This window comes from Protopterus annectens, chromosome 9.part0 (genome assembly GCF_019279795.1).
Source record: "Protopterus annectens isolate FY-2018-M chromosome 9.part0, PAN1.0, whole genome shotgun sequence".
NCBI lineage: Eukaryota > Metazoa > Chordata > Ceratodontiformes > Protopteridae > Protopterus > Protopterus annectens.
In genome coordinates, this window is record NC_056743.1 from 1,838,390,871 (window position 1) to 1,838,414,965 (window position 24,095).

General features: G+C 46.1%; 1 protein-coding gene across 2 annotated transcripts in view; it reads right to left on the minus strand.

Moving 5' to 3' along the window:
• UBL5 (ubiquitin like 5) overlaps nucleotides 1-24,095 on the minus strand; it is a 353,814-nt gene that overhangs the window by 306,450 nt on the left and 23,269 nt on the right. Inside the window, exon 2 of one of the 2 annotated variants that reach the window (XM_044084695.1) lies at nucleotides 12,580-12,736. The exons of the other annotated variant lie outside the window; for it this stretch is intronic. Coding sequence (XP_043940630.1) covers nucleotides 12,580-12,600 — 21 coding nt within the window. The 5' untranslated portion in view covers nucleotides 12,601-12,736. The remainder of the gene's footprint in view (nucleotides 1-12,579; nucleotides 12,737-24,095) is intronic. 2 annotated transcript variants of the gene reach the window in all.

The window sequence follows — 24,095 nt, forward strand, 5'->3', positions numbered from 1 at the left end:
CTTGGGACACAAAATGGGAAAGCCCCTAGGAAGCACTGATGTGAATATGGAGTAGTTTAATGCAACAGAGGGCAGAAGTGAAAGTACGAAGGATCTACAGGTGGCTTTAAAGAATGTGGTTCTGGACAAAGGATGGTGGTTCCAACACATGCAGATGTCAAGGTAGCCTTAGGGGCTAAGAGAAGACAGTCAGTCAGCTTTAGACAGCGAAAGATTACCTACCCGTTTAAACTAGCCATAGTTTTTCATATTGTAAATCAGTGAAACCTGCAGTCTTTGGCAAGACCTGAGAGAGCTGGTCAAGACAAATGTGACATAGAAGTTCTCATTTTTTTTCCACCAAGTGAAGGCCCGAATTCTTATTTAAAGATCATGTGAAACAATTTTTTGCACATACCTGCAGTCTTTCACTTTCTTCTGGAATGAGTGGATGGATACTACTCTGCAAATCCTCCAATTTACAGGAAATCCTTTTGTTTCATTTTACTGCTATTTCACAAACTTTGACTCTCCACAACCTTATAAGGGCAATACTTCCCGTCTTTGCATCATCACACTTGTCACTTTGGCGATGTAAAGTTGGATCTTTCCTGCACTACTAGGCTAGGTCTCTTTCCTCTGCCTTTTTTTTTTGTGCACATGGGCTGAGAGCAGTATGTCCATTTATTAATGGAATAGGCTTTGCATTAGCATGCATTTTCTGGGCAAAATGAATAAATTATGAACCAACATCTACAATTACTGTCCGACTGTAATCCTCAGTGACTTAAGGCAAAATCAGAGGCGTTCTGCAAAAATCATAGACAAATGAAAAAAATAAGTTATGTCTTACCATAACGTTACATCTGTGTTGTTGATCTTCGTTCAGTCATTACCGATGGGCTATTGGTTCCGTCCTCAGAACCGAGCCGGCCATACGCCAAGCTTGCTTCAGCCAAAAACTCTCGAGCTAAGATGTTAACCAGCATGCCCCTCTCCCTGTTACCTCAGATAGAGTTTGCAAGTTGCAGAAAGCAGAGACTACCTCTGGTCAAAATGACCTGCTGTTATAGGACAATGAGATCCACCAGAAAACCTTCGGAAGGGGGAAGGAGGGTGGGAAGTAATGACTGCACGAAGATCAACAACACAGATGGAACATTATGGCAAGACATAACTTCTTTATCTGATATTGTTAATCTTCATTCAGTCATTACTGATGGGATAGCTTCCCCAGCTATCTTTATTCCTGGGAGGCCCTCATGGAAGGACATTCCTGACCACCAGTGAAACAAATGAGGTCTAGCCCAAGCTGCCACTGCACAGATATCATTTAGAGAAGCTCTAGCATGAAAGGCAGCAGAGGTTGCTACTCACCTTGTAAAATGGGCCCTTATGGTTCGAGTTAAAGGGATGTTGTGCTTTTTGTAAATAACTGTTACACAGTCCTTCAAACATTTAGCCAGTGTGACCTTAAAAACAGGACATCCTAATCTACGTCCAGAAAAGGCCAGAAATAACTGATTCGATTTGCAAAGTCGTCTCGTTCTACCCAAATAAAAACAGATTTGTCTGTGCAATGTCTGGGGTATGTAGGCAATACTCTCCTCTGTTTGAATGATTGGGGGGAAAAAAGTGGCAGGTCAAATGTTTGGTTTATAGACTGTTCAGAAATCACTTTAGGCAGAAAGGATGGATTAGTTCTCAGTGGTACTCTACCTTTATAGAAAACCAAATAGGGGAGTTTGATGCACAAGGCCTGGAGTTCAGAAATACGTCTGGCAGAAGTAATGGTGACCAGAAATAAGAAGTTACGTACTCACCATAACGTTCCATCTGAGTAGGTGACTTCATTTGTCTGCAACCTTTGGGTCTTGGATCCGAGCCTGCAACTTATTTTACAGCTTATGGATCTGATCTCCTAGCTCCTCCCCTTACTCATAATCCCCTGCCAACCCTGATTGACCTCAGATCAAGTTTGCCCTTATACCAAATCTCAGACCAAAAGTGTCCCGAAAGGGACCAAGAAAGGACATTCAAGAAAAAAGACTTCTGAAGGCCAGGGGGAAGGAGGGGTGGATGGTTGCAGACAAATGAAGTCACCTACTCAGATGGAACGTTATGGTAAGTACATAACTTCTTAATCTGAAGTAGGGACTTCATTTGTCAGCAACCTTTGGGACAGAGTCCCCAGCTACCTGAATCTTGGGCGGCCATCATGGAAGGATGTTCCGGAGCACTGTGGAGCCAAAGGATGCTCTCCCTCTGGAAATAACGTCCAGCTTATAATGGTTGATAAAGGTATGAGAGGAGGCCCAAGTGGCTGCAGAGCAAATATCATCCAAAGATACTCTAGATTTAAAGGCAGCAGAAGTAGATATGGAGAGAGTAGAATGTGCCCGTACTCCCTGAGGTGTGGGCCTCCCCGAAGTTTCATAGGCCAGAAGAATACACTGTAAAATCCATCGTGATAAGGTGACCTTAGAAATAGCTTTTACCCAGATTGAATTTGGCAAAGGAAATGAACAACTGATCGGATTGTCTGTGACCAGCAGTCCTATGAATGTAGAAGTGCAGTTGTCTGTGCACGTCTAAGGAAGGCAGCTTGTATTCCCCTTTATTCTGGTACTTAGGGAAGAAAACTGGCAGGTTAATGGACTGATTGATATTGGTTTCTGAGGCCACCTTAGGAAGAAAGGAGGGATTGGTCCTGAGGTACACTTTATCCTGATGAAAAATCAAGTAGGGAGGTTTCGCACAAAGGGCCTGAAGTTCGGAAAAACTTTTCGCTGACGTGATGGCGACAAGGAACGCCGTTTTCCAGGATAGGTATTCAAGTTCGGCCGAGGCAGCTGATTCAAAGGGAGGGGCAGTCAAGGCTTGAAGGACTAATGATAGATCCCAAGGGGGTACAGCTTCCTTGACAGGAGGCCTGAGCGGGAAAGTACCCTTGAGGAAGGTTTTACATAATTTCGCAGTCATCAAAGGACCTGTCTCGTGTCCCACATGGTAATGAGAAATGGCTGCCAATTGAACCTTGACTGTAGAACAACTAGCTCCCCGCTGAAAAAGTCCGGTGAGGAAATCCAAAACGGACGGCAACGAAGCCGTGAAGGGATCTATGTTATGGTGTTCCGCCCAGATGGAAAAACGCTTCCATTTACTGCGATAGACTTTTCTAGTGGAAGGTTTATGTGCTGCCACCAAGATGGCTTTAACTGGTGAAGAGATGCCGGGAGTCCTGACTAAGAGTGGAACTGGAGCAGCCAAACTGTCAGCTTCAGGTTGTCCAGATTCGGGGTCGGTAGACCTAAGGGATGGAATATTGGACCAGGAATGGGATTCAGAATCCAGGGAGGATTCACCAGATGAGACCACAGGTAAGGGAACCAAGTTTGACGAGGCCAGAATGGGGCAATGAGGATCATTCTGCTCCCCAACCGAGAGGCTTTCAGTATAAGTTTCAGCATCAGGGGAAGAGGAGGATAGGCATAAAGTAGACCGGGAGGCCAAGCATGCACTAGAGCGTCTCTCGGGGTTTCCCCGACGGGGGGGATCAGAGCGAAGAAGCTGGAGCATTTCATGTTTGAGGGAGTGGCAAAAAGATCGCAGCAGGGTTGCCCCCATTCGGCAAAAATCCGCTTCGCTACCTGGGAATTGAGAGACCACTCGTAAGGGGAAAGAATAGTGCGGCTGAGCTTGTCCGCCAGAATGTTGGACCATCCCGGAATGTGCATTGCAATAAGGAAGCGGTTGGTGGAGATCGCCCATTCCCATACCCTCATGGCCTCTCGACAGAGAGGGTAGGACCTGGTTCCCCCCTGTTTGTTGATGTACCAGACAACTGACATGTTGTCCGTCTGTATCGCAATAGTTCCTACGGGGAGAAGGTTCTGAAGTGCTTGCAATGCCAACAGCACCGCCCTCATCTCCAGACTGTTGATATGCAAGGAGGTCTGTGTCGTTCCACGTGCCTTAGACCGTTCTGCCTGAGCAATGCCCCCCCCCCACCCGAGGCGAGAGGCGTCCGTGGTCACCGTGGCGAGGGGAGGCGGCATGCAGAAGGGTCGTCCCATATGGAGGTCCGGGGACTGGAGCCACCATAAGAGGGCCCTCCTGCAAGCCCTGCTGAGTGAGATAGGGTGACAGAGGGGGAGAAACTGAAAGGACCACTAGACTAAAAGGGTCCACTGTAGCACCCACATATTTAGACGAGCGTATGGAAGAAGGAGTTATTGCTGCTGCCACGGAGCCTAGTGCCATCAGGACCAATTCCACCGGTGGGGCTTTTGATTGGAGGATGGCCCGCACATGAAGTCTCAGGTTTTGAAGTCGCTCCGAAGTGAGGAACGCTCGCAGACTTCTCGTATCTAGTTTGGCCCCTATGAAATCTATCACTTGTGTTAGAGCAAGGGAGGATTTGTCCATGTTGATCGTAATGCCTAGATGGGGAGCAAGCCGGAGAAAGTGATTTCTGGCTGCGCAGAGTACATGCCTTGTTGGGGTGGACAGGAGCCAGTCGTCCAGGTACGGGAAGACCTGCATTCCCTGGAGTCTCAGGTGGGCCGCTATCACTGCTAACACTTTGGTAAACACCCTGGGGGCTGTGGTGAGACCAAAGGGAAGGACCCTGAACTGATAGTGACTGGCTCCCAGCCAGAAGCGGAGAAACCTCCTGGATCGTCTGTCCATTAAAATGTGGTAGTACGCATCCTTGAGGTCTATTGAGCACATCCAGTCGCTCTCCCGCAAGAGGGGGAGAATGGATTGAAGGGTGACCATCTGGAATTTTTCTTTGGTTACTGACAGGTTCAAGAGTGAAAGGTCGAGAATCGGTCTCAAGTCCCCCATCTTTTTTGGCACCAGAAAGAACCTGGAGTAAAACCCTAATCCGTGTTGATCTGGGGGGACGGGCTGGATGGCTCTTTTTTCTAGCAGCTGCTGAATTTCTGCAGCTGCCGCCTCCAACTGATCGGGTGGTACATCGGGGTGGTTTTTGAGTCTGGGGACATGGTGCAGTGGAATTTTGTAACCTCTGGATATGATACGAAGCACCCAGCGCTCTGACGTAATGGACTCCCAAGCCACCAGGCGCTTCGAGAAGCGCCCCCCGACTGCCTCCAGAGTGGACCAGTCGGGCAACCCCTCAGGGCTGCTGCGTGGGCTGATCAGAGAAGGTTTCTCTGGACCCAAAATTTCTCGGGGCCCCTCTGCCTCTAGGGCGGGGACCTCCTCTGCCACGAAAGGACTGGTTGTCCGGAGCAGGATGGGAATGTTGCGATTTCCGGAACCACATCTTCTTCTGTCCCTTTTGGTTCTTGGAGAAGGTCCTCTGGGGAGCAGAGAAGCGGACTCCGACGGTAGACAACATCTTCCCGTCCTTTTCGCTCTGGACAAGTGTCTCGCGAACGGTCTTGCCAAACAAGGCAGAACCATCAAAGGGGGCATTCGCAAAGGACACCTTAAAGGGCTCCGCGAAGTCACAATGTCGGAGCCAGGCCTGACGTCTCATGATTAGACCCGCTCCGCTGGCTCTAGCGGCTCCCTCTGTGGCGTGGGACAAAAGCCGCATAGAGGTATTTGAAACAGATCTTAGAGTGGCCATATGAGTGGAGTAAAACTGCTTGTCCTCCGCCAACATGGACTCTGGGGGGGAAGCAGCATATTCTTTGATAAGATCTCACTGCATCCCGATGACATGTGCCATGTAGTTCAGGGACCTTACTGAGAAGGTCGCTGAACTAAATACCCGCTTCCTGAGGTGATCCATCGAGCGGAACTCCTTGCTCGGTGGATGGACCGAGGGGCTCTCCTGAGCTAATTCCCTCTTCGTGGCTGCCGCCATCAACATGGCATCTACAGGGGGACCCTTGATCCAGTGGGACCGGTCTGCAGGGGGACTCAAAATTCTATCCGGGCGTTTGGGGAATGGCTCCACAGTGTCCGGCTCCTTCCATGCCCTGGTGGTGATAAGGCCTACCAGGGGGTCGGCCGGAGGGGACACCCACGAGGTAGACAGGCCTGCTTCGAATGCCTCCAGGAACACGGACTTGTCGGAAGCCTTGGGGGCAGACCCCCCCGCCCCGATCCTGAGCATTTCCATGATGTATCCAAAGGAGACATCCTCGGGGGGTGACCTTGGGGAGCCTTCCCCTTCATCCAAGTCCATGTCCTCTGTTAAGGACTTGGGGGAGTCCACGTGTCTCCTTTTACACTTATGCTTGCGAGGCACTTCCTCGGGGGGACTGTCCGAGGAGGTCTCACCAGCAATATCCTGTTCCAGTGGAACAACCTGGGACATCGAAGCAGGCTGTCCCTGTGGCCGGGTGACGGAAGCCTGACCCAGCAGAGAGGGAGTGCAGGGTGGAGCCGATGCAAGGACCGGGGGTCCGGATGCTCTCAACAGAGCCCTCTCCACTACATCGAAGGCCGAGGGGGAGCTGCTCTCCCTGGGACCCGAAAGCCGGCTCCCACTCGGATCCGATGAAGGGATCAGAACCAGCGCGCAGGCCACCGGATCCGAAGGATCCGTGTGCTCAGACCTGGACGGAGCCGAAGGCACACTGAATCCCTCGGATCCGAAGCTCTGGCCACGGCTCCGAAGGACCCGACAGACTCGAGGGCAGGGTCAGATCCGAAGTACCCAGTACTGTTGGCGCCGACCCACCCCCGGCTCCAACGCTGCCCGGCACCGAGCGCTCCGAACCCGGGAAGTGGGTCAGAGAAGGAGCTATAGGGGCAAAAAAAGGTGTCGAGCCCCCCCCCGAAGGGGGGGGGGCAGCAAGAGCACTCCCATCTGCAGCTGGGCCTGGATGAACCTTCTCATCATCCGGTCCAAGTCTGCATCAGAAAGACTATAGGTAGATGTCGACAAGGCCACCGAGGCGGGCCGGGAATGCCGCCTCGATGACCTCGACGGAGATCGGGTCTCCTCCTCCTCGGGTCCCGGGGAAAAGCAAGGGGATCGGATCCGAGGAGGAGGAGACCTGGAAGCCGTGGAGGGAGAAGCCCGCTTAGCTGGGGGGGGGGCCAAAGCGGAGGCTTCGGCCAGCCGCTTGTGGTGCTTCTCCCTCCTTTTCTCCCTCCTGGCCTCCCTTTCCTCCGGCGTCTTAGTGGGAGTTTGAGTCCCGGCCGGGGGAAGGGGGGCAGGAGTGGCTACCACCAAGGACTGAGGAGGAGCCACGGGAGTACCGGAGGCCGAAGCCGGATCTGGGGGCAAAAGTCCCACCAGAACCAACTTCGACCTCCGCTCTTTCAGTGCCCTGGGGTTGAACTGGGCCTGGATGAACCTTCTCATCCCCCCCACCCCATCAGGGAGACGTCCGTGGTCACTGTAGCCTTGGGCTGATGGGAGGTGAAGGGACGAGACCACTGTAGAGAGAATTCTGTGACATCCACCAGATTAAATTCTAAGGATTGAGAAGGGATAAGATAGGACTTCTGCCAGTTTCTGGAAATGCCTAGGGTTTGTGCTGTGTGAAGAGAGAGTATGCCAGGGCTTCTTCCAGTAGATGCCTGGTGGGGGGTGGTAATGAGCCAGTCGTCTTGCAAATGGAACACCCCGAGGACAGGTGATCAACCCCAAGGCACCAAACACACAGAGTGTGGCCATCCGCCGGTGAAAGCTTATGGCCACACTCGGTGCACTTAGAAAAAATGGGCTTCGGGGCCTCCGACATTAGGAAAAAAAATAAGTAACTACACAAACACACCAGGCCCCAAAACACAAGCAACACACCCACACTCTACGAACCAGCGAGGGAAGGAATTGTACTAAAAATTAATAAAATTAACAAAAGGGATCCTAAACACACACACTGTTTAAGTAAATCAAAAAAAATTTTTCTGTATTGACAAGTTTCTTTAAGACTTATCTGATAAGTCGCTAGGAGCTCTAAATCCAGCTGTCTCTTCTAAGAGCGGCAAACTAGATCAGAGGTCAATCAGGGTTGGCAGGGGATTATGGGTAAGGGGAGGAGCTAGGAGCTCAGGTAAAATAAGCTGCAGGCTCGGATCCGAAGTCGGATCAAAGACCCAAAGGTTGCTGACAAATGAAGTCCCTACTTCAGATCTTAAGTCTTCCATGATAGAAACTTGAGATCGCAAGGGGATGCTGGTTCAAAAGGGTGCCGTCAGGGTTTGTAACACTAATGACAGGTCCCAGAGCTGCGTTGGTTCTCTAAATGGGGGGTTTCAAGTGAATCACACCTTTTAAGAAAGTTTTGTACAACTTGTGTGACATAAGTGAGGAATCTTGGTGACAGTTGTGAAAATCAGACATAGCAGCCAAGTGAACTCTAATGGTAGAAGCTGATAGTCCAGATTGAAAAAGATTTGAGAGGTATTCCAATACTAGAGAAACACGAGCTGAGCAGAGAAAAGATCCATATGTTTTTCTTTTAACCATATGGTAAATCTTTTCCACTTGCTGAGGTATGTTAGTCTGGTGGAAGATTTATGAGAGGCTATAAGTACATCACGCACTGAAGAAGAAAGGTCATGCTGCCTGGCAATCACAGGAAGTGGAGGAGCCAAGCTGTCAGCTTCCGGCTGGTCAAGTTGGGATGAATCAGGTTCTGCGGAAGAGAGATCAACTCTGGTGTTGGATTGAGAATCCACGGTCGATCTAGCAGGTGAGGCCATAGAAAGGGAAACCAGATTTGTCGAGGCCAATATGGCGCAATGAGGATTACTTTGCTCGTCAACTGGCCGGCTTTCTTCAGAAATTGGGGAGAGGAGGAAATGCATAAAGTAGATCCAAGAGCCAATCATAGACTAGAGCGTCCCTGGGTTACTGTTCCAGAGGGGGATCAGGGTGAGTTAGTTGCTGCATTTGTGGTTGGTTGGAGAAGCAAAGATGATGCAGCAAGGATAGCCCCAGCGGTTGAAAATCTCCACCACTGTTAGAGGATTGAGGGACCACCAGTGAGGTTGGAGAAAGCACCTGCTCAGTTTGTATGCTATATCGTTGGAGCTCTCGGGAATGTGCGTAGCTATCATAAAGCAGATGGTAGTTATCGCCCAATGCCATATCCTCATGGCCTCCCGACATAGTGGGTAAGATTTGGTTCCGCCTAGTTTGTTGATGTACCAGACTACTGACATGTTGTCTGACTTTACTGCAATAGTCCCTGATGGAAAGATGGAGTGGAATGCTTGCAATGCTAGAAGCACTGCCCTCAGTTCTAGCACACTGATATGCAGATGTACCTCTAGTTCTGACCAAGTGCCTTGGACTGTCTTTCCCTGAAACAGCCCCCCACCCCATCAGGGAGACGTCCGTGGTCACTGTAGCCTTGGGCTGATGGGAGGTGAAGGGACGAGACCACTGTAGAGAGAATTCTGTGACATCCACCAGATTAAATCCCGTTTGCACCTTTGAGTCTGTGCAATTTCTTGTGTCTAGAAAAACCCTGATTAACTAAGGATTGAGAAGGGATAAGATAGGACTTCTGCCAGTTTCTGGAAATGCCTAGGGGTTGTGCTGTGTGAAGAGAGAGTATGCCAGGGCTTCTTCCAGTAGATGCCTGGTGGGGGGTGGTAATGAGCCAGTCGTCTAGATAGGGAAACACCTGTAATCCTTGAAGTCGCAGGTGGGCTGAGACAGCTGCCATGCACTTGAACACTCTGGGGGCTGTAGAGAGTTCAAAGGGCAGTCCTCAAAACTGGTAATGACTGGCCACCACATGGAAGCGAAAAAATCTTCACGATGGTTTGTCCATTTTTATGTGGCATTTTATGTGGCAATATACATCTTGAAGATCTATAGAGCACATTCAATAGTCTTTTTCCAACAGTGGAAGGATAGACTGCACCGTGACCATCCGGAATTTCTGTACCTTTACAAATTTGTTTAACAGACTGACATTCAAAATTGGTCTCCAGTCCCTGGTCTTTTTTGGCACTAAAAAGAGTCTTGAGTAGAATAAGAATCCTATCTGGGCTGGGGGGACTATTTGGATGACTTTTTTGTAGCAGCTTTGCTATCTGTAGTGCTGCTTCTTCCCTTTAGTTTCTAAGGGGGACAGGACAAAGACTGAAGGGGATGTGATAGCCTCTGGTGATTATCCATTGTACCCAAGAATCTGTGGTTATGATTTGCCAGGCAGAAGGGTACAAGGAGAAATGCCCCCCAACTGCTACCAGAGGTAAACGGCTGGGCCGCCCTTCAGGAGCGCTGGTAGTGTTGACCAGAGAAAGAATCCCTGGAACCCTGGTTAAGCAGACCTCCCCTGCCTGGAAAGGGGAGTCTTCCACTGGAGTTTACCCCTCTGCCCCTGGAGGACTATATGGCACGTGCATCACGGAAAGGGCCATGTGATTTCTTATGCCACATCTTTCCACTCCTCTGATTTCTGGAACAGAATCTCTGAGGCGGGGAGGGGGCGTGACACCAACGGCAGATAGGGTCTTACCATCATGTTCGCATCTAGCCAGTGCGCCTTTTACTTTGGGTCCAAACAAAGAAGAGGCTTCAATGGGAGCGTCCAGTAAGGAAGCCTTAAAGGGGTCTGCAAAGTCACAAAGGCTTATCCAGGCATGCCGTCTCATGACTATGCCTGCACCCGCCGCTCTAGCTTCTCCTTCCATGGCATGAGAATTCAGATGCATGGAGAAGCTGGAGACTGATTCAAGGGTGGTTATCAGGACACTGTCACGGACCTCATCAGAGACGGCTCCAGCCAACGATTCAGAGAGCTCAGTTATTAAGTCCCTTTGAAGTCTGGTGAAATGTGTCAAAATGTCCAAGGACCAGACTGCAAAGGTCGATGATGTGAAAATAAAAAACATGCTTCCCTAGTCTATCCACCGCCCGGGACTCCTTGTTGGGTGGATGGATATTCTGGCTCTCTTCTGCTAGTTCCTTTTTAGTTGCGGCCGACACCACCATGGCATCTACTGGGAGACCTTTACGCCAGTGGGGGATCACTCTCGAGGAAGAAGATTTTATCCAGCCTCCGGGGAATAGCTTCAATGGTGTCAGGAGCCTTCCATGCACACTGCACAACGAGCTAGTTGGCAGGTGGAGTAACCCAGGAGGTAGGGGGTCAGGCATGGAAAGCCTGCAGAAACAAAGACTCCCCTGAGGAAGGGTTGGAAGACTTCCAATCACCTCTCTGTTTTAGGATATCGAGGATGTCACTACAGGACACCTCATCAGAGGGAGACCGTGGGAACCCTTTCCCATCATCGGAATCTGTGACTTCCATCAAGGATTTTACTGGGGAGTCCATGTGCTTCCTACTGCACGTGCTCTTATGATTTACTTCCTTGGAGGGAGGTCCTGGAGAGGACAACGTAGAAGAGGTCTCCTGCGGGAGGGTGTCCCGAGACTCACGTGCCCGGTGTCTAACAGGAGTGGCTTGCGTCAACTGTGGTTCAGAGGAGGAGATAAATTCCGACAGTATAGACTTGCCTACCGAGGCAAGGTCCTCCATGACCCAGAAGGCTGGCCCACCTGAGGAGGGATGGGAGCCTGAAACCAGGGGCACACCTCACCCCGACAAACCAGCCCCCTGGTCTGGAGTCTCTAGAGGGCTGTGAAGCGGAGGCCCACCAATGGCACAGCTACTGTCCTGAGAATTGACCAGTGGGACATGCAGGAGAACAGGTTGGAGTCTGTGGAGAAAAATTATCACCTCCAAAGGTGAGAGATGCCCTGGGGGTAGAAATTTCTCTGGCCACAAGCAGTTGATAGACAAAGCGCACTGCATAGATAGTCATGATCCTAGCTTGAATGAAAGATGTCTGCACCCACCGGTCCGTGCTGACGGGATCTGCACCCATTCCAGAGACTGTGTAGAATATGTCTGCGCCGAGGAACTTTGGTGCCAAAGGGGTCCGCACAGAGTGCTTTGGAGCCAAAAAAGGTGTGGATGTCTTAGTCTGAGATAAAGTCAATTCCAATGATTCTGTCAGTTGAAACTTTTTGAGTCTCTGTTCCTAGGATCTCCAGCAGGAGACTATGGAAGAGACCTTGAGGACATCTCAACAAGACTTTTTTTTTGGTCAGACAGTTATTCAAAGAAGAAATAAGAAGAAATTACCAACAATGGTATGAGAGAGGCTAGCCAAGAGGGTGAAGAGGAGATTACCAGCAATGGTAACAAGGTTAACTAAAAAGGTAAGAAATATTTCGAAATACTGAAAAAAATGCGATAGGTAAATTGTTGAAATATGTGATAAAATAATCGAACAAATATATTAGCTCAAGAGAAGTGGCTTGACACGGCCGTTAGGCAATGCGGCAAATGAGATCCGAGGTAACAGGAAGAGACGCATGCTGGGTAACATCTTAGCTTGAGAGTTTTTGGCTGACTCAAGCTTGGCATATGGCCAGCTCGGTTCCGAGGACAGAACCGATAACCCATCAGTAATGACTGAACGAAGATAAACATCAGATGAAAAATTCAGGTGACAAGGCAAAAATCAAGAAGATGATGTGCTTGTTAGACAATGAAAACAGAAGCAGCCTTCACATTTGTTTTTACATGTAAGGAATGCAGAACACATGGAGATCTTAAGACACATTAACCAGCAATGTGTAAATAACCTTAAAACTGAAAATTAGACAAAAAATACAAGTAAACCTGCACTAACCTGTAAAACCTCTCTGAACATCTTTCACCCACTGCTGATTAATTAATGGGGTATATTGTCTCAGACATTACAGCAGCAAGGGAGCAGAACTTCCTGTACTGTAATCAGACGGCAGAGCATATTACGGACATGAGGGCATGTTTTGTAAGCGATATTCCTTAAAAATATAAGTGAGAATGCAAACTTAACTGACAGAAAGACCGTTGAGGTAAGTAACTACTGAGGAAATGTATTTTGAGAACATACAGGCTACTCTGATTTTGTCATTTTTGCATATGATCTTTAACAGATTTTGGGACAGACACTTTATCAGTAAAAATAAAAAAGGAATTGGTGAGGGTCCAGCCAGACTACCAATCAAGTTACCCAACTGTATGGCCATATTAAGCCAGTCCCATTTAATAGGCACTTTTTAAATTTGGAAGAAACTGTCTGGTACTCCACCCCACACATACACAAACTTTTCTTCAAAGATATACACGTTCATATTCTTTAATCAGATACACAGGCTGACATTCTTTATTCTTCCTTCAGGTGCAGATCATGCTTCGTGTTTCATTCTCCATTATAATTATCTTTATTATACTTCTCTAGGATTTATACCCCAGACTGGGAGGGTGTTACAAACTCTGTATAACAAAGGAATCTTAATTTCATGTTTTCTACAAGTTATTCCTGTCTCTATGCATTCCAGCACTTCACTAGCTTCATTTGTTGCCCTATCAGATTGCTTGCTTACGTTTAAAATCAAACACTGCTTTGCTATGGTACCATTCCTCTGCTTTTGATGTTGTTTCCATTCAAGGTATCATTCCTCTGCTTTTGATGCTGTTTCCATTCAACGTATACACACATTACCTGTTATTTTGATTTTCACATTGCATTATTCCACAATAAATTGGACCCAAGACACTTTAGACTGCTTCTACAAACTGACTTTTCACATTTCTACACGTTCCACTGCATTACTATTGCATAACCTTTACATAATTCAACAAAAAAAAACTTTTCATTTCAGACCATTAGTAAGATAATGACAAGAACTGCGGTGGTGGTGCTGCGGTAGCGTTGTCACCTCACAGTAAGACGTTGTCCTGTTCAATTCTCAGCTAAAGCATCTTCTGTGTGGAGACATGAGTGAATGGGCATACCTTCGTTGAAGGTTGTGCGTCAGGGCTGGCAACTCGGCACGTAAAAATCTACTGCCAATCATTAGCGGACCGGAATTCTGCAGTGGCGACCCCTAACCGGGAAAAGCCGAAAGACACAACAACAACAAAAGTAAAATAATGACAAGAGCCACCATCAGCATTTACGTGTCCACCCTTCAAAAGGCATTCTGTGGTCTTGTTACTCAACAAAACTAATATCCATGTTAACACTACAACATATGCAAAGTATTTCTAACATTGTTCATTGTTGTCAACTGCCTTGATAAAGTCAGCTGGGAACCCAGAACACAGACCCTTTTTGATAAAACACCCTGACTGCAGGGTCAAAGAAACATACTACCTTGTCAGGTAAGGTTTTCCTTACTATGAAAACATGCTCCCTTGAGTCCTATGCCCACTGATTTTGTGCGCACTACTCCTAACCCTACAAATTAAGATACCAAAAACCCTTTTGCTAACTGTACCACTACACAAGGAAAAAAGGACACAGAACACACAACAAATATATCCCCTTACCGAACCCAAAAACACTTGCACATGCAAGAACTACTATAACAGTCTTGTACATCTTCACTACACTTTCAATCAGACAATTTTTCTGCATACTCCTCCTTACCTGCACAAAACTAAATTCAACCATACATTATTCACACAAATCTATAACAATTTGTGAGGTCTCTCTTCACACCCATAAAAACTATTCGCATCAAATGAGTATTTGAGTTACATACGTGTCTGTATGTATATGTTTATTTACATGGGTGGGTACAGTAGATTTGGTTGCAGCATTAAATTATCACTGTCAGAAGAAAAATTCAAGCGAGTCACATCTGCCTCAGGTGATGAAAATTTCCTTTATTAACTGTTAACCAGATTACAGCAACATGTTGGCCAAGATGATCTCAATCTGATCAGCTTGGTTACTGACATCAACTTTTATACTTTCCTGTTACTAGCCAAAATAGCTTTTGTTACATTTCTAACAGTTGACAGCTGGCTGTGAAAAACATCTAGGATCACAATTTACCTCAGAAAAGAATGTTTTACCTCAAAACCACAGCTAGTGTAGAAAGTTTACCTCAAAACCACAGTTAGTACAGAATACTTAGTTCAACAGTGGTAGCTGGAATTTTCCACAGCCTGCCTCGGTAAATTAACTCTTATTCAGAAGTATAGAAAACAGATGTTATTCAAGTTCATAAGCAAACTACATCTATCATAGGAAAAGCCCATCTTTAATAAACATGGTTCAATGACCTTTTCTTACCAACACTTCAGAAAATAGCATATTCATTTTGCTAGATGGGAGAAAGAGACAAACAATAGTATGTTTTAAAACTTTTTCTCTTAACAATCACGTGCAGCGATTTTTGGTAAATTTCTGTCAGTGGTTGAATTATATTACTCAAGTGTAATCCAGTGTCAGGGGTTATCCTCTTTCTCAGCAGGTGTGTGACCATAGTGTTAGTATATTTAATTTCTGGGGAAGTGCAGGAAGGGTCACCCACCTAAAAGGATTTTTTTTTTTTAATGTAATTGCAATTCGGTTATATTTGCAATCACTTTAGTTCTGAGGGTTTTTTTTGTTAGATGTTAAATATCGCTGATGAACTTTTTAAACAAATTTTCTGTTGATGAAAGTTCATCTAAGACATAAAAAAATAAAATCATGTATTTATTTATATTTCAGAGAGGTTGTTTGCCTTGGTTAGTCTCAAGAAGTAGATCCATGGTAATACACAGTAAAACTGTGTATAAGTTACAGCTTTGTAGAGTGTTTGTCATCACGGACCTCATGCAGTAAGACATCTATTTCAATAACCCATGATCTAACAGAGCACTGCCAATATGTGGAAATCAATGGATGTAAAAATATGCTGCAATTATCAGTATGTGTGCCAAAACCCCCTAGTATATGAAAACATAACTTGAAAAAAATAAATGGCCTGATGTGTCAATTACTGATATGACCACTGCTATCAGCGATTTCTGTCCCATACCTTCTGCGGAATAACAGTAATGGTCAAGAACTCAAGCCAAAAGTAGTTAAGACTTATTTATCCAGCTTAGATATTTCGGACTGTTAACGAACTTATTTTGGGATTTCATGTGCACACTCATTCCTCTGCACGTTTAATCTTTGCCTTCTTAAGTAAAAGTTTATTAGTTTTTTTTCTTTTATACATCTCCTACTGCAATGTATTACTTGACAGATTTAATTTACCCTTGTAGGGTTTCAGATTGTGGCTCCCCATCTTCACTTAGCAAGTTCATTCAGCCTAAAATACAGGGAAAATAAGCTAAATAAGAAATCCTTCACATTAAGAGCGGCAGGTAAATGAAGATCCCTGGTCTCACAAGAAATTTCAGTTGTGTAATTAAACTTACCATAGAAGTAGAGGTCTTACTGGATGACTGTTGCAGTAGTCTAAGCCAGCTGGGTCTTACCACTGCACAGGCATGCTTCCCATAGTCTGGGTGCTGCATATAAAAGGCAGCTGTAGCACCAAAACATCTCACAGCACTTGTTCGCTTTCATTTTTTGCCTAGGAGGGAGGCAAGAGCCCTTCATAGTTATACTACGGAACAATGTGAAAGGTGACTATGTACAAACAAGGGAAAACAACTGCACACTGACAACAGAAAAGGGACAGCATCAAAACAAAACTGGCACTGGAAGGAAGAAGGGAGGACAACTGGTGATCCATTACATCTGTCAGGGTAAGTTTAGTGTCACCAATGTAATATTTCAATACGTGGACCACTGCTGCAGTACCCTAAGCAAGATGGGTAGATTTAGACAGAAGGAAAAAAAAAAAAAGAAGGAGGGAAGAGGTCAGTAATAGACCAGGGGCTCCTACAGAATAGTCTTGGCAAAGCTTGTCCTGGACAATGAATCCGGTTTGTAGTATGTACAGAGGACCAAGATGTTCCAACAAAGGAAATCCAGAATCCACCCCTTTCCAGAAAGCAACCACAGCCAACGTCCTTGCTGAAAGAGCTGTAAACCTGCTTGGCAGTGGTTTACTATGAGGAGTATAACAAAGTAATAGCATGAAACATCTATCCAAAAATAGTTACTTTGCCATAGGTTATACTTTCTTCTTACTTTCACAGAAGACCAACATCTGGTCAGCTACTCTGAAGGTTGAGTATTGTCTAGGTAGTGTCTGAGCTGTCCATATACATCCAGAGTGAATAATTCCCTCTCTCCCTTGTTCTTTGATTCAGAAAAGCAGACTAGGAGATTAACAACCTAGCTTAAACATAAACCCCAACTTTAGGTGACATTATGAAAAATGAAGTAGTTTAACAATTATGGTGAGTTGATCCTATCACCATTAGATACTCACCTACTAGATGTCACAACAACAAGTAAATATTCTGCGTACAGAACCTCAAAATAGTCCCATGAGCTGGCTCAAACTGAGACAGTTCATTTTTTCAAACACAAAACTGAGATCCCAAGGAGGTGCCACTAATTTCCTGGGTGGGCAAATAAATAAAACCCCTTTTTAAAAAAAGGTTTTATTTGAGCATTTTTAGAATGAGAAAAAACTAAGGGCAGAGGAGGAGAAATGGCTGACAAGAGGACTTTATCAGAAGAGTATGACAAACCAATGGACAAGTAGCTCACAAATAATCAAGAACCAGATGCAATCAGGCCTAAAAATGATCATGGGTTTTGGAGAAGCACCAACCAGAAAATCTTTTCCACTTGCACATGGATGATTTAGTACAAGCAGGCTCTCTCTCCTAATTTAGCATCTGATGCAGGTCTTCAGAAAAAAGGTGCCTAAAAGGTAGCAAGATTTTTTCATCCAGGCAGTTAGCTGAAGCGTTTCCAGATTGGGACAAATACTCATCCTATGTGAGCAGATCCAGTTGTGTTAACTGCCCTTGGCCAGACAGAAAAGAAAGGAGAACCACTGTTGCCTTAGTCAGAAGGGAGTCACCATAACAATTTCAGGAAAATCTTTCAGGATCTTTAAGAACTCAAAAGCTTACACAAATATTCTTGTCCATGGGAATGAAAAAGCATCAGTCTTCCAGGCCTGACAGCAAGAAATCCTGGAACACAATTTCTTTAGTTGCATGTTCTGAAAGGAAGCAAACAGATCAATTTGAGGTGTTTTCCACAGATGCATCAAGTAAGAACCTGTAATGAAGTTTCCATGCATGGAGGACTATCCTGGCCCTGCTATGCTTGTTAGTAGTAAAGTTTTGCTCTAATAGGATGTATGAAGCCTGAAGAGTAATATCAATCTGCAAACAGGTAGATCTGGTACCCCTGTGTTTAGTGTATCACATCAAGTGGAGTGGTCCGTGTACACTTGCAGAGATCCTGGTGACCAGAGATGTTTCAAAGCAATGATAGCAGACAATATCCCACTCACATTTGTGCTTCTGTCTGTCTACTGGGTCTTGCACAGCTTGCACTTTTATACCTCTTAAAATCCTCTTCCCATGCCAGATCTGAAGTACCTGTGGTGACCGAATGGAAGGTTGTCTGGGGTGGGGGTCAAAAGGGAGAATGGAGGACCTGGATTGCAAATCAATCTTGTCTACCCACCATCCAGTCTCTCGGAACTGAGATCTGAAAGGTGTAGATGCTGAATCCAGACTAATCTGAGGTACCACTGTTATTTAACTTACTTATGTGCAGTCTGGTAAAAAAGGACATCATGATAATAGATGTCATGCATTCTGGAATTTGGAGAAACTCCCCTGAGAATGACTAGCTTAGAATGGAGAAACTCAGGAGAAAAGTACAGTTTTGTACCTACCATAAATGTAGATGTTCGAGTGTTAATACAGCTGCAGTCATAACAGATGGGTTTTCCTGCCGTCAGGCGGGTCCTCGGTCGGCCGAATTCCAAAGTCTAGGTCCGGCGTCGGATGTTGTCGCTTCTTCCCGGACGTCAGTGCGACAGGGGTATAAAAGAACCAGCAGACGCCATTTTCTTCAGTTTTTCTTACCCCAGATGTCAGGTGCCCCCAGAAGGAAGGCAATACATAAATTTATGTAATAATTCAATGCAATATAATCAAAAAACAGTAGTTGCAAGCAAATACACCATAAAAGAATACCCCAATCAGGTTGTATGAGGAGGTGTTAGCCATTAGGCCTGTCCCAAGAGGGGAAGGAGGGAGGGAAACCTGGACTGCAGCTGTATTAGCACTCGAACATCTACATTTATGGTAGGTACAAAACTGTACTATGTTCATCGTGCATACAGCTGCAGTCATAACAGATGGGTAGAATCCCAAAGCTAAAAAAGGGGTGGTAGGCACTAGGTGGAACTAGGAGGAGCCAGGATGCCCTGCAAGACTGCAGTGGCAAAGCCTGCTCTAGATTTGGAGTATAATGGTAGGTGATAGTGCTTGGAGAAAGTATGTACAGAACTCCAAGTGGCTGCTTCCAAAATATCTTTGGTAGGAACCCCCCTGAGGAAAGCTGCAGAGGTAGCTGTGGCCCTTGTGGAGTGAGATCTGATGCCTGCAGGTACAGTTTTACCATGAAAAGAGTAACAAAAGCGTATGCAGTGGGCTATCCATTTTGAGATTGTCTGTTTGGAAATAGGCTTCCCTTGAGCTCCTGTAGCATAGGACACAAAGAGTTGCTCTGATTTTCTGAAAGGCTTTGTTCTGTCCAAATAATAACGTAGCTGTCTGTGAATGTCCAAGGAATGTAGTAGTCTCCCCTTTGTTTTGAGGATTAGGGTAAAAGGTAGGTAAGTGGATAGCCTGATTCAAGGCTACCCTGGATACTACCTTTGGCATAAAGGAAGGATTGGTTCATAAGGAAACTCTGTCCTGATGGAAAATGATGAAAGGCTGCACAGCCATGAGGGCTTGTAGTTCCGAAACCCTGCGAGCTGAGGTGATAGCCAGAAGGAAGGCTGTTTTCCAGGACAAATATTGCAGTTCTGTTGAAGCAGCTGGCTCAAAAGGAGGCAAGGTAAGTTTTTCCTAAAATGAAACTGAGGTCCCAAGCAGGTACTGGTTGTTTCCTTGGGGGTTTTATATTCTTAGCCCCTATGAGGAACTGTCTTAAGAGGGGGGTGAGAGAATAAAGGAGGATCAGTGTTGTATTCTGCAGAAAATGGCTGAGGCATGGATTTTGATGGAGTAGAAAGAAAGTCCACTGCTTAGCATCTCAGCTAGGTACTGTAATATTAGAAGTAAATTCAGTATTCCAGGATTCTGACCCTTTTTCTGATTCGAGGCACAAAACTGTTTCCATTTTGCGCAGTAGGGTTTTCTAGTAGAAGGCCTTCTGGCCTCCAAAATGACATCCTGCACCTCCTTGGAGAGTAGGGTTTGTTGTGAATTTAAGGAATCTTCCATGCGGCTAGATTGAATGTTTTCAGCTGACTGTGAAGAGTTTTGAAGTTGTGCTGAGTCAGCAGAAGAGGCATTAGAGGCAGGATCCATGGTGGGGAATGCGTCAGGCTCCTCAGGAGTGGGTACCAGTGTTGTCTTGGCCAGTCTGGAGCAATGAGAATCATCTTTGGTCTGTCTGCTCTGGTTTTTAATAGAACTTTGGGCAGCAGAGGAAGATGTGGAAAGGCATAAACTGTCATTGTTGTCCAACTGAAAGTGCGTCCACTTTCTAGGCCTGTGGATGAAAGGTCCTTGAGCAGAATTTTGTCAATTGGTGATTTCTGTGGGTGGCAAAGAGATCTATGTCTGGCCTTCCCATGCTTGAATTATCTTTGTAAAAACTTGAGGATGCGACTTCCATTCGTGTGGATCTGTCATATTTCTGCTTAGGTTGTCTGCCAGCGTGTTTTCCTTGCCTGGCAGGTACTGTGCTTGAAGTTCAATTTGTAATTCCAGAGCCATGCTCCAAAGAGACATAGCTAGCCTGCATAGGGGATATGAATGGGTTCCTCCTTGTTTGTTTATGTACCACATCACTGTGGTGTTGTCTGTCCTTATCAATAGCTGGCCTGGATGCAGTAGGTCTTTGAAAACCATAATAGCATTTATTACTGCTAGCATTTCCTTTTGATTGATGTGTAGGTGCTTTTCTTTTTGGGACCATTTGCCCTGAATACACCGATCTGTCATGTGCGCCCCCCAGGCGTAGTCCGAGGCGTCTGTTGTGATGACTTGATTTGCTTGAGGCTTGCAGAATGGGAGACCTGTGTTTCTTTGGCATGCTTGAGCCCACCACAGAAATTCCTTTTGAAGACATGGAATCAGTGGTATAATTGTTTCCAAATTGTGGCTGTGTTGAGACCATAGGTTTTTTAGGTACCATTGAAGTTTCCTCATATGCAGCTTTGCACATGGAATTAGCAGGATGCAAGATGCCATGAATCCCAGAGCCTGCAGAATTTTCCTTGCAGTCAGCCTGGTGAAGGTTGCCAGTTTTCTGAAGTATTGAGTTAGTTGCCCTTGTTTCTCTGGCATGAGGTAGGCCATCTGGGTATTTGTATTCAAGCTGGCACCCAGGAAAATTATTGTTTGAGAGGGTATTAGCCTTGATTTCTTTTTGTTGACTGTGTATCCCAGAGAATTCAACAACATTATTACAAATGCCAGATGTTTCAGAAGTATGTGCTTGCTGTCCACTTGGATCAGGCAGTCATCCAAATATGGGTATATTTGTATCCCTTGAAGTCTGCAGTAGGCAATTACTGATGCCAGGCATTTAGTGAACACTCTGGGCGCAGTAGATAAGCCAAAGGGCAATGCAGAGAATTGGTAATGGGTTGAAACTGCAAGAAATCTGAGGCATCTTCTGCAATCTTGCCCGATTGGGACATGCAGGTATGCCTCCTTGAGGTCCAATTTTACCAGCCAAGACTCCTTGCCCAGCATGGGAAGAAGCTGCTGTAATATGAGCATCTTGAATTTTGGCACGAGTAAAAATGTGTTTAGGATGGATAGGTCCAAAATAGGTCTCCAATCTTTGCCCTTCCTTGGTACCAGGAATAGTCTGGAATAAAAACCTTGACCATGTTCTTGTGCAGGTACCTCTTGAATAGCTTTCATGTCCATGAGATCTGAAATTTGTTTTTGTGCCTCTGCCCTTTGATTGTGTGGCAGGTTTGGCATGCCTCTCATTTTTGGAAGGGTGTGAAAGTGGAATCTGTAGCCTCTGTCTATAATGTCCAGGATCCATTTGTCTTTTGTGACAATATGCCAATTTTTCAAAAATAATGCCAGTTTTCCACCTAAAGGTGCTGCCATTTGAGCCTTGCTTGGCATGCAAAGGGGAAAGCCATTGGTTCTGCTTTCTGAATGGCTGTGAACTATCCTCACCACCTCTTTGTGAAGGTGCTTGCCATTGTCTGCCTCTAAATGATCCTTGAGATTGCCCTCTACCCCTAGGGCGCCTGTATCTACCTCTTTGGGGTCTGTCCGTGGCTGGAAAGGACCAATTTTTTGAAGGCCAATTTCTACTGAAACGTGGAGGTTGTACCTGTAGGAAATCTTTCACTGTTTGCATTGATTTTGCCTTTTCCTCCATTTTCTTTAATACCTCCTCAGCTTTAACACCAAACAATGCATCTAGTAATTTAGCTTTGACATGATCTGGTAAGGTTTGCTCTTTGAGCCAAGCAGGTCTACGTATGACTGATCCTGTAACAGCAGCTCTACATGAGGCCTTTAAAGCATCAAAACCACATTGCAAGGTATGTTTACCCACTTGCTCTGCACTATGTAACAAATCCTGCAACTCCTTCAAGTCTGGTTGTTCAGGTTGTGACATTTTGCTTTTCAACTGTGATAACAGAAACTGTTGGTACTTTAACATATGGAACTGACAGTTTAATGCCCTCATGGTTAAGGTGGCCAAGGTGTATACCTTTTTCCCCCACCTTTCTAAAGCTCTGGAATCTCTCTCTCTGAAGGTAATGGATTTTTAGCAGTGGAGGCCTTAATTCCCTTGGGACCCTGTGAAATACAGCCGCATGGCTTTTGTATAGGAATTGGTGTGAATCAGGAACCCGGTAATACCTGTCAGGCTTGACTGGAGCTGGAGGTAAAGAATCTGGGTTAAGGCTGGCCTCCGAATACACATCATCTAGTATGTCTAAGACAGGAGGTATAGCCAGAGGCCTGTGCTGAGGGAGCAAGAGGAAATCCCTAAGCCTTTTCTTGGAGTCCGAGTACTCTTGGCCTTCCCAGTGGAAGTGTTCCCTCAAGGTATGTAAGGTTTTCCCAAAAAGAGTAATCCTCACGGGGGGAGATAGAGGGAATGGACTCCTCTGCATCAGAATCTTCAAAAGGGGAGTATGAATGTTCCTGGTCTTCAGAATGTTCTGAAGTAATGGAGGCCTGGTCCGAGGAAGGGTATTCTTCCTCCACTCTGGGACTTTTGTCCGAGGGGGGTTGAGAACCCCTGATAAGAGTAAGAGTAATCAAATCCTCAGCCATTTTGAGCATCTGCTTTTTAGGCATGGGGCCTTGAGAGGGGCCCTGTGGAGCTTGTCTTTTAGTATGCATGGCTGCTTTAGACTTAGTGAAAGCCTTGATGGAAAAAGAAGAAGGCCTGAAGACACCTTGAGAGGTGGCAGGCCTGTCTAAACTCTGAGTTTCCCGCCAAGAGTGGCTTCAGCATCTGTAGTCGGGATGTGGGTCAAGAGCCTGCGACCTCGGGCACAGAAGACACCGCCAATGAAGTGTCATCGGTAGTCAGGGGCTGCGTAGGCGCCTCGCTGAGAACCGGAGCACCTGTAGTCGGCTTTAGCGTGATGTCGGTAGAAGTCGCGGACCTCGTATGTCGGTCCTTATCTTTGCGTCTTTTACTCAAAACTGGAGTCGGAGTATCAGACGACATAATGTAATTAAACTTTTTGCCAAAATAGTGTTGGGCGAACTCCGCCCAACGCTTAATAGTGCGTCTGTTGAATGTAGCACAAAAACGACAAGCCGAGACGTCGTGGTCTGGGCCCAAGCAAGGAATGCAGAGGGAATGAAAATCCTTATGCGGTATTTGCTTCCCACATGAAATGCAATTATTAACTTTGTCTGACATCGGTCTGAGGCAAGAAAAGTTTCACCAATGGGGTACTTAGCTTTCAAGAAGACTTCGGTTGAAAAATATTCGTAATCTCAGGAGCTGGCCGACCGGCACTTGCGAACTGCTTCTGCTTCGGGCACCGCATGGCAAGAAAGACTGAAGAAAATGGCATCGGCTGGTTCTTTTATACCCCTGTCGCACTGACGTCAGGAAGAAGAGACGACATCCGACGCCGGACCTAGACTTTGGAATTCAGCCGACCGAGGACCTGCCTAATGGCAGGAAAACCCATCTGTTATGACTGCAGCTGTATGCACGATGAAGATCTGAAAATGTAACTACTTTGTCTGGTTGAAGGTCTC